Source organism: Copadichromis virginalis, linkage group LG7, assembly GCF_057382275.1.
Source record: "Copadichromis virginalis isolate Kocher_CV1m ecotype Utaka linkage group LG7, C_Virginalis_male_GT1.1, whole genome shotgun sequence".
Taxonomy (NCBI): Eukaryota; Metazoa; Chordata; class Actinopteri; order Cichliformes; family Cichlidae; genus Copadichromis; species Copadichromis virginalis.
Genome location: NC_140624.1, coordinates 64,025,488 through 64,039,341, shown reverse-complemented (window position 1 = coordinate 64,039,341; position 13,854 = coordinate 64,025,488). Strand labels below are relative to the sequence as shown.

General features: G+C 40.5%; 1 protein-coding gene across 5 annotated transcripts in view; it reads right to left on the bottom strand.

Annotated features, from left to right (window-relative positions):
• kiaa1549la (KIAA1549-like a) overlaps positions 1-13,854 on the bottom strand; it is a 115,874-nt gene that overhangs the window by 37,932 nt on the left and 64,088 nt on the right. For 4 of the 5 annotated variants that reach the window (XM_085464731.1, XM_085464730.1, XM_085464733.1 and 1 more), the window contains exons 8-12: positions 11,891-11,950; positions 10,757-10,917; positions 8,864-9,035; positions 5,551-5,711; positions 3,758-3,793 (exon numbers count right to left, since the gene is read on the bottom strand). In XM_085464731.1, the coding sequence (XP_085320857.1) occupies positions 3,758-3,793; positions 5,551-5,711; positions 8,864-9,035; positions 10,757-10,917; positions 11,891-11,950 (590 nt within the window). The remainder of the gene's footprint in view (positions 1-3,757; positions 3,794-5,550; positions 5,712-8,863; positions 9,036-10,756; positions 10,918-11,890; positions 11,951-13,854) is intronic. The other variant, XM_085464735.1, reaches the window with a different exon arrangement.

Here is a 13,854-nt window from a genome sequence, read left to right as displayed (position 1 = left end):
AGCACGACTCTGTGGCACCACCAGATTATCCTCCCTTTTTTCCCTTCAGTATCACACAGATGCTTCTCCTCTTGTCTAATTTTAACTCAGAGCAATACCCAACAGCAGCTTGATGAGGTGCAGCAGATGGATAAGATATGCTCTTTTCCCCCTGTGGCCATATTGATTTAAATTCAGCTCCAGCAGGGCTGATGGCGGAAGCACAGCCAAGAGATGCGCTTAAAAAAAATTAAAAAAAAGAGACTAGATGCATAATAAAAAAAATAAAGTAAGGCTTGATTGCACATCAACAAGGTGCTGCAGCGGTTAGATAAACTCCTTCAGGGGGCCAGTCGAGGCATGATGCAGCAAAATGCAAACTACCTTCAGTCCTTTAAATGGCAGCCACTGCATTGTGCACTCACTGAACACCTTACAAATGAAAAATGGATTTCTTCTACTTTCGCTGATTCCACCTCTATTGTACTCCACATGGAAGCAGCAGAATCCCTCTTTAATGCTTAAACACACATGCAGACCTAATATAAGTCACACTATTGATCAGCAGCTTTAGCTTGTCCTGCACAGTGTGGGAATAGTTCACGCACACATGCGCACGCGGGCACAGTTGCACACAGGAGGTCAACTTGATGGAGTCTGCTTGGTATTCAGATGACTTAACAGAACACACACGCAAGCCAGCTTAAGACACGGACTCCGTTTACGCCTGAAATTTGTATGGGATTTATATCTGCATGTCCCGTGGAGGAAAATTCAAGATGTATACACAAGCACTAAAATTAGAATGTGTTGTAGAAAAAAATGAAATGACAACATGGGATCTTTGCCGGGTGTAAATGCGATCTGCAAGGTGTGACCACAAATCCAGCCAGTAACTTCTAATCAGCTCTTCTGCTTCTTTCTTCTTGAAAATTAGACATTTTCAAGCTAAATTAATCAAATTAAGCAGTCGTCTTCTAGCATTTCAGTCTTTTTACTTTATAACTGCCTTTTGTGTTTTTCTTTTTCCCCACTGTAGCTCAGCAAGACAACACTTCCTATGAGGAAACACACTGAGGGAATTTGGTGCTACAATAACTCACTCTGCAGGACTGGCTAGGCTGTTAATCTCAGTAATGCGTACCGTGCTTTATGCTCCTTTTGGACTCTAATGGGGACTATAATTTTCAAAATGAACATCTTATTGTATTCAGTAAGACTTGAAACTAGCAACTGAGATCATGAAGTCATTACAAAAGTGCTCACTGAGGTAAACAAGGAGACGTTCATACAAGTGGGGGTATTTCGTTGCAACCACAATCCTCACCCTCTCCAGGCCATTAGACAGAATGCAGGGTTAGGGCACAGGTATAACATCTGGGATGTTAGCTTTGGGTGGTGAGAAACAAATCAAAATGTATATACCAGAGAAACTAAACAGCTGACTCCTCAAAGTGCAATAAAATTATGAACAAGGCACCCGACTAATAAAATAACTGTTGAGTTAAAATATTCCACCTTGATTACATCTCATTAAAGTAAGTTATTGAAATCACAACTGTTTTTTGGAACAGTCTATATAAGCGTGTATTTTTGCTGTAAAGCTGGGCAGATTGTGGACCCTCGAGTTGCCATTTAAAGACCTTCAGTTTTTGGCAACCCGGAGGTTGCTGCTTGATTGCACAGAACAAGAACTGCACGCCATTCCCACTCTCTTTTTTATCATTTCTTCTAACATCTGGCCTTTCTTATGTAAGCAACAAAAAAAAAAGATTTTAAAAAAACACCAGCCAGTACTGAATGTAGACTGGTCAGTATACATGCCGCCATGAGAATAATTTAAAAAGACCAAAACTAACTGAAAGTCTCTAACTTTAGTTTTCAGCTCCCAAACTTAACTCCTGTTAAATATTTATCTGATTTATTGAATGCACATCTTGCTCAGGTTTGGGAGAGAGTAAATACAGTGGTTGTAGCTTCACGGCGCCACTTATAAAACCTCATATAGAGGAGAACCTTTCCTGGAGTGTGAACACCTCCGAGCTGCTGAAAAAGGCCCAACAGAGACTGTACTTCCTGAGAATTCTCAGGAGGAATAACATCACACAGAGACTGCTGGTGTCCTTCTACAGAGCCACCATTGAGAGTGTTCTAACTTACTGCATATGCATCTGGTACACTAGCTGCACAGGGGCTCAGAGGAAAGCACTCCAAGGGATCATTAACACCGCCCAAAAGATCACTGGCTGCCCTCTCCCCACACTGGAAGTTCTACACAACGCCCACTGTTTTAAAAAGGCCCAAAACATCATAAAAGACACCTCACATCCTGGCCACTCCCTGTTCGAACTGTTGCCCTCAGGCAGACGGTACAGGGCAATCAGAGCAAGGACTAATAGACTCAAACACAGCTGTTATCCAACTGCAATAACACATCTGAATACTACAAAAAAATGTCCATCACGCCACTCTTGTGTTAATCTATGCACGGTCTGAAGCATGTGTGTGGGAATGTATGTGAATGTTTTACTGTTATATCTTATTAGTATTTTAAGTATTCTATCTATTTTATTTATTGAATTTTATTGTTTTATTTATATTTTGATATTGCTAGGGATGATGCAATGATCGGGGACCATTCTTAATTTCGTTGTTCTCATGACAATGACAATAAAGTTTCTGATTCTGATTCTGATTCTCATATTTTGGGCCTCTTTAATATTTCATGCGCTCTCTTGTGAAACAGCCCATTAAATGTTTACAAACAGTTACGAAAGCAAACAAACCTTGAAGCTGGAAAATTTGAATGTTAATATATAATACTAAAAGAAGTGGAAAACACTCAAACCCAACACGTACATGTATTTTCCGAGGAGTCTACACATACTAGCTCCGTGTCCAACCAAAGACATCCCGCCTACCCCTGCATGCATCGTTCCCTCGGCTCGCTTTGCATCTTGAGGGATGAGGATGAGAAAGGCTGGACCAAAATAACCCTGATATGTTCCACCGCAGTAACACTAACCACACTGATGGCCTCTGCACAGTTCTTTGTCATTTAAGGCATTTTTAAGCATCTTTATCTGTTGGCTCTGTTGCTGCTCTGCTTTGAGTTCATGATCATATCATTTAGTGGAAAAACCACATATAAAAAAGGGAATGGGTTGGAGGTCTGTGTGCAGGGATCCTGCTGTGCCACTGCAGAATGTGAGCAGGATAAAACAACCGGTCTGAAAGGGAATGGCAATAGCAAATAAGCCAAGGCTGATGACACAAGCTTGTGTCACTCTTTATGGATGCTACAAAAATAAAAATAGATCAATTTGGTTCGCAGATGTTGAGCTTCATTTTTGCAATTCAAATTTATGGGCCCCGGTTAAAAATGGATTCTTCTTCAGGCCAATAGTATTAAGCTCATTTGGCTGTTTTTATGAGCCAGCATTTTATCAGCCTATCAACTCAAACCTAAACATTTTAAATCTCACTGAGCATGCTTTAGATATTTCTTTACCTGCTCTCAATGCTCCCCCTTCCAATTTCCTATTGATATCTCGTAGCCAATGAGAATGGTGGAAAAAGTGATGTCCACAGAACAGCAGCCGCATGCAAGAATTTACCCGGCAACAAGGACACACAGAACACAGAGTGATAAGCAGCCAACAAAGCAGTTCAAGCAACTGTTCAAACCCTATTAATTAATGAGAATAACAGCAACTCATTCATTCATCCACTGACTCTATCAGTCAGCTATACACCTTTCAGGCGTCTTAGTGAATACCTGGTGGTGGTAACTGCCCTCCCTTCGATATGAAGTCTAAACAGGGAAGAGAGGGAAATGGTCAGGAAAGGGTTATTATAGAATAGAATAGAATAGAATAGAATAGAATAGAATAGAAAACAGGTGGATAGGGGAGGAAGGAATGCATCAAATGTTCCGGTTTTGGCCATCACTCTAATCTGGGTTAATAAGGCTGTATTCACCGAGTTCAGAATGAAACAAGAGTAGCAAAACAATCAAAGTAGGATACTTCTGACATGCCTACCATGTCGAGCTATAAAAAAAAATGTGTATTTCAATTTAAGAAAATATGTTGAACACTTTTTTAAGTGAAAGATCACTAAACACCTCATGCTATGGTGAGTTTTACCCACGGCAAGAACATTCAATGTGTGAAAAAAGGAATTTTAGCTCATCTCCCTTTAACATGGCAGTCTGCTTTATTATGGACTGTCCATGGAAAGTAGCTGGGTGGGGCTTTGCACTTACACCCAGATGTGTGTGCCTGAGATGCCCATTGTAGGGATATCAGCTCCCTTTGATATCATAAAGAGCAAAGAGTAGGAAAAATTATAAACCAAGGTTATTCAAACCTATTTGGTTGGAAAAGCAACAATAAAAGGCAAACTTTTACACTTTCCCTCCACCTAACACAGTCTACAAACCCCTGGAAACTGTACTTATGTGCCACTTTATAACAACATTATAGGCAAATGAAGCTTTAGTTTTATCCAATAAAGTGTTTTTTCTCATTTCTTACTATTTGGTGGGTACAGAAGTTTTAGAATTGAATTTATGGCCAACGCTATATGATGAAATATCTGTAATCAGTCAGCGTTATCCTTTAATGTGCACATCCGTAGCCTACTGTGGTGCAAACGGGCTGCAATCAATTCAAATAATGGAAATTATCTGCAGGCTTTTCCAGTAACTCAGTGAGTCACTTCGCTTTGTTTTGGGCTGTGAAATGTGAACATGGTTCACGTGGATTTACAACCAGCCACATCCCATAAGTCAAGTCAATGCATGTGCTGGAGTGGAGACCTAATGATGATATCGAATTTGAACTTAAAGGCGATCAAATTCTGAACACCCCTGCAAGAATTTTCTGAAGAAATAAGGCTGGCGGGCTCGCTGCTTGTTTAGCACTTAACTGACTGCAGTGACACCAGCAGCTGTTGTTCTGGCGTCATGTGCTGCATGGTGTCAACCTGACCCGATCAAACCCAGCTGGTAGCAATCCATAACAAACATGCCCATTGCAAATGATTGACTTTTACTTAACCTCACACTGGCTCATGTTGGCTGAATGCTATTATTGTGAAAGGGCCAACATTACCCTAAGGTCCACTTCTAGCACAACAGGGCCTGCCCATTTCCTTTTGGTCATTTGGTCTTTGCAGCATGCATGATTAGCAGTAACCATGGGCTATTGGGCAGTGAGAAAACAAATGAGTAATTCCGGGACAGATGGGATTCATTTTTCTGACCTGAAGGAACGGCTTAACACACTCGTTACTCTGCGCAGTTTGTCACTCATAACAGGGTTATGTAATATTTTAGAAGATCCAATTTCTAGTATTGGGATTTGTTAAAGTGAAGCAATGACATTTAGATATTTTAGGTTAATTATTTTTTTCCTCTTCTGCTATAAATACTGCAACAGTTGAGCTGCAGTATTTATAGCAGGAGGGAAGAAAGGAGCAGAAAAAGCAGCAAAGGGAGAGAAAAAGTGGACAGACACAAACACAAAGGGCAATAAATAAAGGCAGGAGAAAGGGATAAAATCTTACCTTGGATCGAGTTTTAAAGGTCCTGAAGGCGCCCGTTTTAAAAAGGACCCTGTTTCTCTTACACAGAATGAAGGCCACCATCCCGATCACCACCATCAATAAGAAGAGAGGCGTCAGAACGGCCATGATCCACAGGTTGCTGGGCGGTGTCTTTACCACAGCTGCACACGAACACAAATGGGTTCAGTCATTAAAAACAATACACTGTATAACAAGTTAATTAAATATCTTTACAAGAGCTTATTAGGTAAACTGATTCAGGCGGTTTTCCCAGATGCCTCATTAACAATCTCTTTTCCACCTCCATGTTTTTCCTTCTTGGACTTCACTAGCAAGGCTATGCATGATTCACAGCTCAAAATATGCTGGACATTGATGCTAAGCCACTGCCTGAAACAAGGCAACATCTGATTGGCTCTTCAGCACAAGTAAAACAATTTAAACAGCAGGTGGGTGTGGCTTCTGCATAAGACCCAGAGGTTTTAAGAGAGAGAGACGTGGCACTGAATTAAAATCACACAGTCAATGCTGTCTGCCAGAGATGAGCATATTAAAGACATCACTACTCTATGACGTCATAAAAATCTAGGAGTATAAAAAGCTGTGGGAAAATAAAGCGTGTAGAGAGTCTGAAGCCTGAGCTTTTAGATGACAGGGATTGCTTGTTTTGAATGTATATCCAATATCAAAATCAGGCAACAACTTGAAGTTCACCAGAGTTTTGAACTAATAACATATTTCTCTGAGTTTCTCTTCAACACAGCAGTTTACCAAATGGATGCATCTCCATTACAAGAATTAATGTAGATGGTTTCCACTGAGGCCATGAAAGCAAAGCAAATGAATTTTACAGGAACACTGTGTTCAGCTCCCTGCCCAAACACTGTGTGGAGGAGCTGTGAAGGGCACACATGGTTGTTGGTGTCTTTCCAGTTTCTGTATAACTCAGAGGGAGAAAAGGTAAGGGGGAACATTTTGTCCTCTCCAGCACAAACAATACGAACAATAGTTACTCAAAGAAAACTGACCTGAAAAGCATATCTAACTACAGCGTCTTCTTAATTTAGAAAATCCTGTTATGCGTTATTTTATTTCTATTTCATTCAAAGCTCTTTTAGATGCACTGAGTATAACTGAAAGTTAATTTAAACCCAAATGTCACAGTAAGCCAACACTGCTGTGCCCAAGTTTAGCAGATCTCTCCTAAAGAGGAATGTTTTAGCAGTGTGGGGTCTCTACAACTGCTACTAAATGAGAAATGTGCTCTGTGAGTTGATTCTGCATCTATAATATCTCACACTGACAAGATTTGTGTTAATATTCAAAGAAAAAAAGGTCCACGTACTTCATTGCTCCTATTTTTATGCTAATTAATTCTAAATTCTAGACTAAAATCTGCAAGTGTTAGAACAAATGGGAACAGATCTTTTTTACACCAGACATTTTGACTTGTCACAGCAGGAAAAGCACTTAATGAAACATTAATAACTTAATGGAGTCATCTTTCACTCTCTGCCATAAAGTGATCCCGTAAGCCGTGACAGTGAACCAGCATGCATGACAGTAGAGCCGCTCCAAAGTGAAATGCAGCCGTCATTAATCCGTCTACTGTGCAAAAACATCAATAGTTGATCAATATGTACTTGGATTACACATTTCAACTTTGACAAATTATGCATTCATTTAGGACCTTTACATCAAGGATTTAAAACAACAGATCAAAATTTACTATAGCAGCTGCAATTCCTAAGCAGGTAACTACAGAGAGCTAAAATCACTGCTTGTAAAACTAGATTTTCAGCCTGATGAACACCCCGAAAAAATTTAACAGCTGCTTTTTTAACAGGCTGTGAAGCTTGTGTTTGTCCCAAAAACTGCATTTCCACCTCAATAAGCTGTGACAAAACCAAAAAATGCCACAAACAACCAGCAAACCTGTTTTTATAACTCCTTACATTATCTTTCTTGTCAAAACTTACTAAATACAATTATTACATTGTGTATTTAATTCTTTTAAAAAATACCTTTTATTATAGTCAAAGGAGCTTTCAAAGAAAAGCGTCTGGACTTCTTTAAGTTGCTTGAAGACGTTTCACCTCTCATCCGAGAAGCTTCTTCAGTTCTAAGGTCAAATGGTGGAGAGTCCCAGATTTAAACCTAGTGGGAGTTTCCCCCCCACAGAGGGACAAAAGGACCCCCTGATGATCCTCTAATCGCCTGAGCCAAGGTGTGAAACTGGGTGTGGGTCCCAATCAGCCAGGGTTTCGGGTGAGCTCGTTGTGAAACCTGGCCCCACCTTATCATGCGAATTCCTGAGGTCAGATGGCCCAGGATGTGAGTGGGCATTAAGGCGTCTGGGGAGGAAACTCATTTGACCTTAGAACTGAAGAAGCTTCTCGGATGAGAGGTGAAACGTCTTCAAGCAACTTAAAGAAGTCCAGACGCTTTTCTTTGCAAGCTCCTTTGACTACGATGACCTGGATGACTGAGAACCTTCACAGACACCTTTTATTATATAAATATTCTTGTAAACACTGGTTATATATTTAGGTTCTGAACCTGTTTGTTGGAAGCTCATAATTATGCTATAAATATACAGTTGGTATTAAGGAAAAAAAATAGCCCGCTTGTTATTTCCCAAATTGCACCCCACTATGGTTTAAGTTGATAACAATACTATACTACTAATTTAGCATATATTTTGCGAGCATACTTAGTAGTTAGCAACTGTAAGAGGAGAGGTAACAAGAAAAGCAATTGTATCAACTCTAGTTCACAAATTTACAAATAAAGTCCTTCTACATTTTGTTTTGTTTTTTATCACAAAGATACACACAATTTAAAGCTAATGTTAGTGTTATACTGCAGGCATGAAAAACTAAGCCAAAGTCCTAAAAACTGCAGTTTCTGAAGTGGCCACTTGAGCCTGGCTTCAAAAATGAGTCTCCACAAAAATGCCCATATTTACAGCAATGCATGTTTACAGGCTGATCCAAACAACAGCTTTGATCTTTATAGCCAATATGTCATAACTAGTCTATGCTGGGTGAATTTATAACTTACCAGTTTTGGTAGTTTTTGACAAGCTAAGCCTGCTCAGCCCAGCTTGCACCCTAGCTAGCTTTCTGGCTACAACAATCAACATGGTCATAGCCAAAAAACTGACACTTACATTTTGTTACATTAAAATAGCTTTTATGCATAGTGACACTGGGATAAATAAAGCCCTCTTTTGTGTGACTTGCCTGGTCCCTGATATTCATGATATATGACAATGTAACTGAATACTGGAGGAGTATAATGAGAAGCTTACGTTCAGCCTGGACTTGTACAAAGTATCCCAGGGTCAGAGCCATGGTCTGGGAGTCCAGACTGCTCAGTGTCTTAGCAGCTGTGGTTCCAGAGATGGGTGCTCCATTCAGCTGGGCATAGTAGGTCATCTCTGCTGGGTTCTTGGGACCGGGAAGTCTACGCATGCTCACCATCTGCAAGAGAATGGGGATGTCATAAAACCTTGAGTAATATGAGAAAAAAATGTTTTACCACAGTTCATACTCATAAAACATATTATATGGCAAGATTTAACACAAAATCCAAACTCTCTTTCTCTCTACCGAGCAAAGGATTAAAAATTCTTGCTGGTGGCCCAATCAAAACTCTGAATCAGCTCAGTTGCTTTAATCAAGTCGAGCATTTGGTGGAAGATAACTACACTTGGGGAAGACACTCGAGGATAACTGAGTCACTTGAAATCTCAATTTCCTTTCATCATACATCAAACACCATTTTTAATTTGACAAACATTACACGGTTTAATAAAGTCCGGTAATTTGATTTTGTCATAAGAAGAAGGGATGTGTGTTATTAAATGGCTGGATGATTTCTCCACTGGCTACACCCCGCACCACCCTTTCTGTCTCTCTCTGCCAGCCTCTCCCTCCTCCACTTTGCAAGCATAAAACCGGTCATCCATGGCAACCATAAAACCTTACGGGTGTGTACGGCATAAGGCCCAGGAAGAGTCAAACATTGTCTTAATTTGCACAATATGGAGCAGTGGAGCCAGGAGGTGACAAATCCCCAAAGTCATGAACACACACACACACACACACACACACACACACACACACAGGGTTTTACTAGAAAAACACAATGAAAATTAACTTACTGGCACTTGAGACCTATTTATGACAAATTTAAGACTTTATTTAAATATTTGGGTACTGCTTTTAAAGGTTTGACATTGTAGTGTGTCTCAGTTTTCATAAAGTTTGCCCTTTCCATGTCAGTTTTCTGGCAGCGTACTTCATGCTCCCCTGCAGTTTATGCGCTCAGAATATCAGCATTCTTGAACGCAACAACAGTTTTGAAACCCGTCCCCGCTGACTACTGTCAGTAGCGCTGTCCAGGGTGCTAAATCTGGAGCTGTCCAGGGACATGCAGACTTTCACAAATAGTAAGTTTGCAATTTCCCAAAGCCCTGCCAGAAGGGGGTTCAGGGAATGATACTGACACTATGTTCATTGATAGTTCTTCCAGGGCAAATGTGAATGTTATTTATTACATTGAAATTTTGCATGGCTTAGAGGGAGGGGAAACAGAAACTTAAAACTCAGGATGAACAGAGGAACCAAGATTTTTGATTATTATGAACTGTGAGTTGTGCAAAGCTACCAAAGTGTAATATAAGAACAAAATTATGTTGCTTGAAATTATCATAGTAGGTCCTCTATATCACCACTTTGAGCATCGTTACAGCAAAGACATGTGTAATGTGAATTACAGTAAATTACAGATTGTATAAGCAGAGTGAAGGCATATCAAAGACAACCATGACTATAATTATTGTTATATTTTTCCAGTAAATATACATATTAATTTGTTTTTGAAGCACAGAAAGGAGTTTAGAAACCAGATTCTACTGTGAGCTTCTGAGACTCTGTCCCACATTTTCTGGAAAAAGGTAGATGTCTACAGACCGAATGTGAAATCCCAATACCTAGAGCTATCTTAATAAAAGATTAAAGCTAAACCTGAATCTCTAAAAAAATAAACCTGAGTAGGTGAACACTGTGTACCAGTTTCTAAATACAAAAGGTGATGAAACTTATAGAGGTGCAAAGTGTTTTTCATCCCGTATGGAGGAAGCAGAAGATGCCATCATCACAGCCACACACTGAGATCCACAAATCCCATTTCCACCTACCTGTACGGTGTAGCCCCCCACAGTGGTGGCCCGCCGGGATCTCGCCGTCCGAGGGCCCTGCCTGCCAGCCACCAGGAAGAGCTCAGCTAGCCGTTGCTCCATAAGACTGGCAAAGCTTTGGTAGTTGACCTCCAGGGAGGAGCTGTCTACATCCTGGATCACTGTGAGTTGAGACAAGAGAGGACAGAGGAGGGATTTTGAAGGGGGGGGTTCAGGCAGTCAAAGAGAAGAGAAACCGGAGACAAGTGAAGAGATGGAGGACAGGAAGGAAAATACAAACAGGACAAGAGCAAAGGGAGGAAAAGAGAAAATAGGTGTGAGGAGGTGATAAAGAGAGAGAATGAGAGTGTAAAGACAAATTAGCTGAAGACAGTATTAATACTTGAGAAAAAAGAAGGAAAATAGATAAGAGAAACAAGCAGACAGGAGATGAGTGGGCTATCAGAGAGGACTGGGTGATTGTCCCTTCAATTTAATAGCTGATCATCTTGAAACTTCTATCAGGGCTACAGCGGCACACAGAGCAAACAGTCTGTCTGTATCACACACACACAAACATATAAACAAACACACACGCACAAACAGATGAAGGTGCTTGCATCAATCTTGATCTTGAGTGCGCGTCTCTTATTAGAGGCCATAAGTGAGATGAATCTGTGGACAGACACACAGACACACACACACACTTCAGAATCATTCACACACTGCCATGATGTGATGTGAAGTGATCTCTCCCTCTGCCCCGGTCAGGAAGCTGTGAATTATACATCAATAGGTTTTCCCGGGAACAGAGCAGCTAAAGACACTCTGACGCGGAGAGCTTAAGCGGGCGAGGGGGGGGGTGCAAAGGGAGGTGGGAATGGGGGGGGGGGGGGGGGGGGGGGGGGGGCTCAAGAGGAGAGGAAAGGAAAATGTAAAGATCCAATACCATTGTGCTGAATTGCACAACAGCACGCGGCAGGCATTTAACTAACTGCTGTTTTGTCCAATCGATGCAGCTCTTGATTACCACTGATCACCAAGCAGCACCTCAGTCCATGTGTGTGTGTGTGTGTGTGTGTGTGTGTGTGTGTGTGTGTGTGTGTGTGTGTGTGTGTGTGTGTGTGCGTGCGTGCGTGCATGCGTGCAATTTACCCGTTATGACCCAGTAGTTCTTGGTTGCTGCAGACGTGTTGAGATTATGATACTCAAGAGCTGGAGACAGAGAGACAGAAATAGGGGGTTAGATTAGATTAGATTCAATTTATTGTCTTTGATAAAGTATCTAACACAAACAATGAAATGCAGTTTGCCATCTAATCTGAAGTAAAAACAATAACAAAATTCATAGAAATATGGGAAAGTCTCATTTGAGTCTTTTTACCATCTAAAATTTACTTTGGGATATTTTTTAGTATTTTCTAAAGATACACACATGCAGACCAGAACTTCTGATTTTGGATGGAGCTCCTTTCTATAAATAATAACACTGACAGTTCCCTAAGATCGTATTTTTATTTATTTATTTATTTCTGGTTTACACTTTTATGGCGTGAGTTGCAGTTTTTTGTTTTTAAACTGTTGAGGATGTTGAACCCATGTGGAACAGAAATAGAAAAAAATCCTTTGTTAAAGGTAACGTTTGAAAACGTTCACCCCTGGATGTCAGTAGATTGTATACTGCAGTCAATTGAATTGTTTTTTCTTAGCCCTCCCAATTCAAATGCATAACCCTAGCAATGATAGCCACTGTAGTAAAAACATATTTTAGTCTTCCAAGAGAGATTCAATTTGCAGTATTTTTACTTTTTCACCCCTGAGTCACCTCAAAAACCCTGGACACCATTCATCGGTAGAGAGTGTAGGCTGTCAGCCTGCTGTTTACCTCAGCAGTAAACGTCTATTTACTCTGGAGGAGGCTGTAAAACCTTTTGAAAAGAGTCTAATATGAATTAATGAGTTAGTGAAGCTCACTGCTGTCTGATGAAAGCGATACTAAAATGAGTTTTTGAGGATATCCCGAACTGGTTTTTGCCATTATTAGTTAGCCAGCCTTACTGAATCTTAGATCTAATATTGCGGGCTCAGCGAATACGATGTGAGAATGTAATCAACCTATTTATCAGAGAGAAACTCTGATTTTTAGAACACCAGAGCCTAACATCAGCTGCTACAGTGTTAGCATATAACCAGCTGTTATTGTTGTTGTTGTTTTGCAAGCTCTTGTCACCTGGCAGGAGACCGGAGGGTCACATGGCTAATCTGCTGACGCTAAATGATTGTGACAATACTGATAATAAATTTATGGACATTTTTGTGTGTTAGAGCCCTTCAGAAGAGGTTTGAAATGAGCAAGGATAGAGAACAGTGGAGGAGAAAGACAATGAGAAAGAGATGATATAAATATATATGTATAAATGTCATATAGACATATATAGTTTGAATGAGATATATTATGATCTTTTAAAAGTTACTTATAAGGCGTACTGCATATGTGGCCCGCTTCTTGTGAGGTCTGTCTTGGCTACTTTATTAAACATAGCGGGGAAGCAGGTAGTTTCCACGATCCGGTGCCCAATCCTATGTATTTTAATAGATTATTAAATCTACTGGTGTTGGCCAGAGGGGCCGATGGTGCGATACTCGCTTCTGTTAGTCTGCCCCAGGGCAGCTGTGGCTACAACTGTAGCTGCCTCCACCAGTGTGTGAATGTGAGAGTGAATGAATAGTTGAATTGTAAAGCGCTTTGAGGGCCCCGAAAAGCGCTATATAAATGCAATCCATTATTATTATTATTATTATTACTTCCAAGTTTATTTTCCCGGGTAACAATTAAATCATAATTAATAAATAATTGAGCTACACATCTCCTCTGCTGATGTACTATAATTATTACACAGCAGTGTAGGTCAGGTTTCATTATCTGCTTTGATTTCCTTTACCTCTCACGTCTACACTAGCCTTCAGTCTTCCTTCCCGCTCGCGTGCTTCTGTTAGCAACTCACTCTCTGCTTGTTTACCTGTCAGTGTATTCATTTCCTAAAACGCCAGCTCCTTTCTGTCCACCCGGCCGTCTCCTTCTGCTTTTATACACACACATCATCACTCCCTCAGCCTGT